An 8,309-nucleotide genomic window follows, 5' to 3' on the forward strand; every position below is an offset into this window, starting at 1 on the left:
AGAGAGAGAGAGAGAGATGAAATATAAAAAGAATTAATGATCAAGGGCCACTGCAGTGTTGTAAGGCACCACCGTTAAAGAAAAACCTGAAGCGTTTCATTTACACTAAGTACAAACAGTGCAGAGAGAAATCAAAATATTTTCAAATTGTTCCGGATGTGAGTGCATCGTGTTGAAAACGCTGTGCTCGAAACCAGAGTGCACCAGTGTGTTACTGTAACTAATCTACTCCACGACAGCCATTTTCCAGTGCTTACCTACGAAACGGAGTAAGGAAAACTGCTGTACGTCAAATTCAGATCGTAGAGATGGCTGTGGTGCTTTGGGTAATGCTGTTGAACACTATGGTGACGTGGGCAGGCAAGCCCCAAGCGATTTTGGGACTTCAGCATCGCTTACTGAAGACTAGTAACAATCTCAGAATGGACAGAGATGGCGTGTATGGAGATGGAGCGTTTGGGATGAACTATATCCTGCCTTGGTGGACGCAGAATCACAACGAAAGACACCCTCCCGTAACTGTCAAGCCTCGCTCAGCATGGAGGAATGTGGCTTTGTCAGTGCCAGTAGGTGTTATGGCCAGTAACAACGACAAAAAGAAAAAAATGAGGCATTATGAACATGTGAAACGAGAGCCAGAGACCATTATTTTTAATGAATACAATGTTGTATTAGTCATATTGTACTTGTATGAGTGTTTGTATGAGAAAATAAGTATATTAAATGAGCTGCTGCTTGAACTGGATAATGCTTTGTCTGCAGAGAGCATTGCCTTAAAGAGAACTATAGGAAGCTGTTCCGAGCTTTTATACTCCAGAAAACAGTCTGGTTACTACACTATATATCTAGACGACGGCATGACGCGACCAGTCACCGTGTACTGCGACATGGAGACAAGAGGCGGAGGGTGGATGGTGGTGCAGCGTCGCCGTAAACGTATCGAGAAACATGTCAATTTCATTAGGGGATGGAATTCTTATAAATTGGGCTTCGGCAATCCAAAAACTGAGTTCTGGCTTGGATTAGAAAATTTGTATATTCTTACTAATCGGCAAAAGTATGAATTACGAATAGATCTCAAAAGCGAGGATGGCAAAACTGCCTTTGCCCAATACAGCAACTTTTACGTAGACGGGGAGGATGAGGACTATCGCCTGCACGTCTCAGGATTCATGGGAACTGCTGGCGATGCATTCGGAGGAAAATATGGCAACACTGAAGACGGAGGAGACGTATCAAGAGGAGTACCGTTCACCACAATGGACCGTGATCGCTCATCGGGAAACTGCACCTCGAAGTATTACGGTGGATGGTGGTACTTGAACTGTGGATGGAACAGATTGAACTCTCCTCACCTTTCAGCAACAGAACATTATAGTCAAGGAATGAAATGGTCCACCTTTACCACAAAAATCATCGAAGATTCCACTATGATGATCAGACCGGTAGCAAACAGTGACACCTACATGGAAGTCTCTACTCCTACATGCGCGCGGGAAAGTATCAGAATGACCACCGCAAGTTTTTGGACACTGTAATCTCGTTTAACTATAGTTTAGACTATTGTTTCTTTTAGCCACAAGGAATTATTGGTGCAATATGGTAAAATGTCACAAGGGTTTTTGATGCAAGAGAATAAAGTTTGTAATTCTGAATATACTTAAAGTTGATTTTAAGATAAATATATATGATAATATGTTTGGCTCTATAGAGTATATTTATTCTTATCAAATATCATGAATTGCATGTATTTCTCTAGGACTTATAAGCTTTACACCTCAATACAATAAGTGATACTGTTGTTGATAAAAATGTTGTTGATCCTTTTTACAATACTTGTAGAGAGCCTGCTTTGGCTGTAACAGTCTCGTCTTTGACGAAATTTTAATTGAAGCTTGAATTAGTACATTGTATCTCAGCGACCATCCTTTTTTCCAAGAATTACCAAGTTTTTTTGTTACTGCTCTTGGGATAAAAAGAGAAAAAAACACTACTTTACTTATATTCCATATTCAAAACATCCCTGAACATATTAATTCATTATTTTGAAACATGAAAAATAAAGGTCCTTTTTTTCAAATTCACCCCTGAGATTCCCGCCCCTCCAGTCATAATAAGACGTTAATAATTCTATTAAAATTTTGTTGAAGGCGAACCTGATACAGCCAAAGCAAGTACTTTGTAAATATTGTAATAGAAAAAAATGAAGGAGCCCAGTCTTCCTTCTTATTTTACCGTGATTTCATAGAAAAAAAATTTTGATGAGGACGACTTTCTACTTCATCATTTATTTTGTCATATTTATAAAGAAATAAGGCAACGAAAAAATTTTTTTTTTTTTTTTATTGATAGTAACACATTGTATTGAAGTATAATCACTTTAAGTCCCTGAAAAATACATGCAATTTACAAAAGAATAATGCACACTCTGTACACAAAGATCTGTTCGCTGGCAACACTCTCTGACCTGCAGCTCTGAATATATTCATTATGAGAAACTTTTGTTGTTGAAACTGAAAGGAGTTTTCTTCAGTGTTTCAAGGTTCCCAGTAAGTCTTTCGGAGCCTCACTCACTTGACCACTAAAGAACAACACACCCCCTCTAAAAAAAAATAAAAAAATATATATATATATATATATATATATATATATATATATATATATATATATATATATATATATATATATATATATATATATATATATATATATATATATATATATATATATATATATATATATATATATATATATATATATATATATATATATATATATATATATATATATATATATATATATATATATATATATATATATATATATATATATATATATATATATATATATATATATATATATATATATATATATATATATATATATATATATATATATATATATATATATATATATATTGCGAAAACACTAGCAAAGAGATGCTTCGAAACTTTATATTATGACTGCTATATCATCCTGCAAGTTTTATAAGCCACAATTGGCCAGTAGTAGTTATCTTTTTGACCAAAAATGCTTTAAATAGGACAGTGTATATTATGTTCTCTCTCATATTTAAATACAACACCATTAAACAAAATACAAAATGTCTGCCAAAGCAAACAATCAGTCCTGTATAATTTCTTTTATTTAACAGAAAATATCACAAGCCCTGGAAGAACACCTATTTACTTCAAAATGGCATATACTTCTAACAGCGAGGGATTAAAGCTGCTGCACTCTCTATGAATGACTCTTCAGCAAGGAACTGTGCAATCGTTTTCTACCCCCGGCAGCAGGACAGCATGACTTTCTTCAGTGATCAAGTGGCCACTTCCAAGAGATAGAATACACCTTTACTGTTTGTATTGCATATTAATAACAAATGACAACCAACATTTTTCTTTCGATTTTTATTCATTATTTTATTATAATGGTTATTTCAGTTTTATATTTTTTGCCTAAAAGTATTGTTATCTGAAGGTGGTTACATTATATATATATATATATATATATATATATATATATATATATATATATATATATATATATATATATATATATATATATATATATATATATATATATATATATATATATATATATATATATATATATATATATATATATATATATATATATATATATTGTTATCTGAAGGTCAGTGATTTGTTTTCCACTTATTGTGTGGATATTAAGTGACACTGATGGTCTGCTAACTTCCAATTTATTCAGAGTGCTTTCCTTGATGAATGAAGCATCAGACTGCTCATCCAGCAGGGCATACACTAAGACTTTATTCTCTTCATTACTTACATGATGTAACCATACAGGAACTATCATGGTGTGCATGTCATGTGTCACTGATTCTGTAACTTTGACCTTATTTGCTACTACTGTGGGTTTATCATCTTTAGGCTGAGTTGTTTGTGCTGGCACCCTTTGGTTCTCAGTTCTTGACATATCATCATTGTGAAGAGCTGTGGGATGGTATCTCTGACATACTTTACAAACTTTCCTTCTTCTACAATCCTTTCCTTTGTGACCCATTTTTAGACACCCTGTACATAACCATTTTTCTTTAGCAAATTTGTACCTAGTATTACCATCAAGTTTGGCAAATTCCTTGCAATCATCTAAATCATGATCCTTTGTACAGTAGTGACAGAATCGTCCTTTCCTTTCCTGGTCCTTGGGATACTGTTTGTTGGCTTGTACATTTACTTTACTTTGGAATGACCACATTGGTTTTTCCTCAATTGCTTTAGTCATGAAAGTTCTACTCCCTCTATTCTTTGTCATGATGTTTGATTCCCTTGGTTTCCAATTGGTTGCCTATGTTTGAGTTTTGATCCAGTCATTTACTTCCTTACTTACTGAATTCCAGAAAACAAAGGGATTGCTTGCTCCTTTTGCTTCTTTCTGGACAATTCACATAACATTTCAAAGGGTGGGTGGTGCTCTTCATCACTACCAGGAGAGTTGTCATTACTGTTAGTATCAAGATATATCATTACTTGCTTTCTCCAGTCATGAACAATATGTTCAGGGAGTTTTGCTAGCACCTTTCTCTGCTCTCTAGGGTCATTCAGAAATAACAAATGAGAAGTGTGCTTCATTGCAGCTAAACAGCACTTCAAATAATCTGAGAATGCTGTTAATGCTGAACCATTATGCGGAGAGATTGGTAGCCAATTCATTAACTTTTTTTGTGTAAGCATCAGCTATGATGCTTTTGTTTCCAAATCTATCCCTAAGAATTTTCTTTGCTTGCACATGGTCAGCATCGGAGTTAAAGTGCATTAACATTTTAATGGCATCCTTTGCCTCACCAGTTGTATACCTGTCTAAGTAGGCAAGTCTCTACCAATAGAAGTTTTAGAATTTAGATTCTACATAAGTTTCAAAGTTTTTCAACCAACTTGGAAATTCCATGGGTTCTCCATCAAAAGTGTTTGGTTCTATTGGAGGGAGGCTCCACTTGGGATCAGGTGTGTTGATTGCAAAGGTTCCCCCAGGATGGGAAAAGGATTGATGATTCTGTCTCACATTATTAGGCATGTTGACATTATGAGTGTGTCTACGTGAGCTTGGTACAAGACTTTGAGCTGTAGGGTTGAGATTTATTGCCTGAGGTTCACTAAATATTTGTCCATCTACTTCATTTGTCATCAATTCATTATCTCTATTGCAAGAAGGCTCCTGTGGGTCATGGAATGTAACATATTTGTGAGGCATGGCATTGTCACTTTGTTGATTTGCAATTGCTTGTGCTTTCATTTCATTTTGTGACTGTATGTATTGTTGAAGATAACTTTGCTTCTCTACACTTTCATCATAACCTGGAAGCATTTTTACTTCTTCAACTAAGCTAAGAGCATTAAGTTCTGCACTAGCAACTGCTAAATCTCTCTCTTTCTTTTTCTTTGCAAACATTGCTTGGTCTCTAGCTAACCTAACTTCTGCCTCTGCTAAACTATCATGATATTCCATTTCCTTTATAAGTCTGGCTACCTTTGCTGCTGCTTCTTGCTTTCTTTGTGCTGATGAGCGTGATGAAGTAGATGAGACTCTAGAATGTCTAGTCCGTTTGCTAGAACAAATTGATCCTTTGTCATTCTTTAACTCTTTTCTTTTACATTCTATACTTTCTAATATTTCATGGTGAACTCGTTGATTGTGTTCCAGCTCTTCATTTAGCTCCTCTGACTTTTCTGGCTCTAGTTCCACCAGTTTTTTGTATTCCACATAATACTGACGAAATGCCTCTATTACTTCACTTGACATGGGCTCTAATTCAAAAGGGCTAATTACAATTTTTAGTCCTTTCTTAATTTTGCTGGTAACACTGCTCCATTTACACTTACAGGACTCTGCTCTTCCCTTGGTTACACTGACTTGATATTCTCTTCCTTTGTCGGTCAGCACTCGCTCCCTGACACTAACTTCTTCATTACAAGCTTGACCCTTGTCGACTTGCTCACCCTCACCTTCCCCAAGGCCATCTACAGCATTAATTTCCTCAGTATCAGACATATCTAACAACTTAATTGTGTCAATACTGAGACACTGAAAGAGCAATTAAAATTACCACTCTAATACTAGCTAATTGTGGGTAATTTCCACTACTCAATTCAGTGCACATACATACTATTATACTTTCTTGCCTGTGACCATGGGTTCTACAAAATGGTGGCGAGGCACAGTGGGTAGAAGGGAGTGGTTGTCGTCAAGGGTAGAGCTGACCCCAAGGCCTCAGAGGTCAACCTATAGGCTTACGTCAGCATCCCCTCGTCCTGTGACTCACTCTTGCTACAGTTTCACATGGAGCCAATTTCTTGCTTGTAGGTCGAGTTTTTACTGTAGCCGCACCGGCTAGGCATCAGTTGGCTCTCAGGTGATCTGTTTTACTGATCACACCCATCATCGTAGGGTCTAGGAAAGGCAGTTCTCTCTCTCTCTCGTTTATTGATGAGGTAGGCATGACCATAAGAACTGCGAACAAGTTCTTGGTCTCAATTTCTTACAAAATAACATTATACACTGATATTTAACACTTTCAACATATTGCAATATTCATTAACAATACATGCAATTAACTTGGCACTATGACAATCAGTTTTTACTACAAAATTAAAGCATTTACCTCGGTCACCATCCTACCCGTCTTTGTCTGAGCGCGACTTGGCCATGAGTGATGCCCGCAGGCGACCAGCGGGTTAACCCCACACTACCAACAAGTGAGCATCGGCTTCAGTGCTTAATATAGCATTGAATACTGATACTTACACATATTACACATTTTCATGCAAACAGAAAACTATTGAACATTTCACTTATATATGCCGAGGAATAATGACATGAGGTACATACGCTTTACATACAGTAACAATTATCATGGCGACTCCTACACCAGCCTCAGAGTCCTCATCTGGGGAAGAGACCACAAATGTCCCCAGGTCGGACTGCTCTTCAGATAACGACCCTAAGTGTCTTGACATCCCCCTCAATTTTTTCTTCATTAACTTCTGCAACATTTGCGGTCTTAGATCTAATTTTCAATCTGTAGAACGCAAACTCTTGTCTTTTAAACCTCATCTTCTTTTCCTAACTGAAACACAGGTATCAGAGGCAACTGACAGTAGCCCCTTTTTTGTTCCCTCATACTTTCTGTATCTTCATTTTCAATCCAAAGCTGGATGTTGCATTTATGTGCGCAACGACTTAACCTGCTTTTATGCCCATGCTCTTGAATCTTCCAAGTTTTTGACCATCTGGCTACAACTACAGAGTCACTCTCAAACTAAATTTTTCTGTGTTGTATATACCTCACCTAACTCTTTTGACCATAAGAAATTCTTTGACTTCTTAATTTCCAAAGTGGAGCATATTCTGACTCTCTTCCCTTATGCAGAGATCTCCATTCTTGGAGACTTTAATGTTCACCACCAGCTTTGGCTATCCTCTCCTTTCACTAACCATCTTGGTGAACTAGCCTTCAACTTTGCTATCCTCCACGACTTAGAACAATTGGTGCAACACTATACCTGTATTCCTGACCATCTTGGAGATATGCCCAGCATTCTTGATCTTTTCCTAACCTCTAATCCTTCTTCTTATGCTGTTACCCTCTCTTCTTTGTTGGGCTCCTCCAATCACAGTCTCATATCTGTATCTTGTCCTATCACTCCAATCCTTCCTCAGAATCCCCATAAGCAGAGGTGCCTCTGGCATTTTGCCTCTGCTAGTTGGGGGGACCTGAGGAGGTATTTTGATGAGTTTCCTTGGAATTACTACTGCTTCTCTGTCAGAGACCTGTCTCTGTGTGCTGAACGCATAACAGAGGTGATAATGTCTGGCATGGAGGCGTACATTCCTCACTCTTTTTCTCAACCTAAACCTTCCAAACCTTGGTTTAATACAGCTTGTGCTCATGCTATACATGATAGAGAGGTGGCCCACAAAATGTACTTGAACCTTCCATCACCAGAATCTCATGCTCTTTATATTTCAGCCCAGAATGATGCCATGTTTGTCCTCCAACTAGACAAAAACTCCTTCATTAATAGAAAGTGTCAAAATCTTTCAAGATCTAACTCCCATTCTGACTTCTGTTACCTAGCCCAAAACATCTCCAATAACTTTGCTTCTTCTTCTTTCCCTCCTTTATTTCAATCCGATGGCAACACTGATATCACATCTATCTCTAAAGCTGAACTCTTCACTCAAACTCCTACATTGGATGATTCAGGGCTTGTTCCTCCCTCTCCTTCACCCTCTGACTACTTCATGCTACCTATTAAAATTCTTTG

The 8,309-nt window shown here is 37.0% G+C and overlaps 1 protein-coding gene across 1 annotated transcript; it reads left to right on the forward strand.

Annotated features, from left to right (window-relative positions):
• The first annotated feature begins 220 nt into the window (after positions 1-220).
• Positions 221-2,597, forward strand: LOC135100328 (angiopoietin-1-like). The gene has a single exon (XM_064003165.1). It carries the CDS (start codon positions 309-311, stop codon positions 1,536-1,538), a length of 1,230 nt encoding a protein of 409 aa, XP_063859235.1. The 5' UTR covers positions 221-308; the 3' UTR covers positions 1,539-2,597.
• The last annotated feature ends 5,712 nt before the right edge of the window (positions 2,598-8,309 follow it).

Source organism: Scylla paramamosain, chromosome 5 (genome assembly GCF_035594125.1).
Source record: "Scylla paramamosain isolate STU-SP2022 chromosome 5, ASM3559412v1, whole genome shotgun sequence".
In the NCBI taxonomy this organism is placed as follows: domain Eukaryota; kingdom Metazoa; phylum Arthropoda; class Malacostraca; order Decapoda; family Portunidae; genus Scylla; species Scylla paramamosain.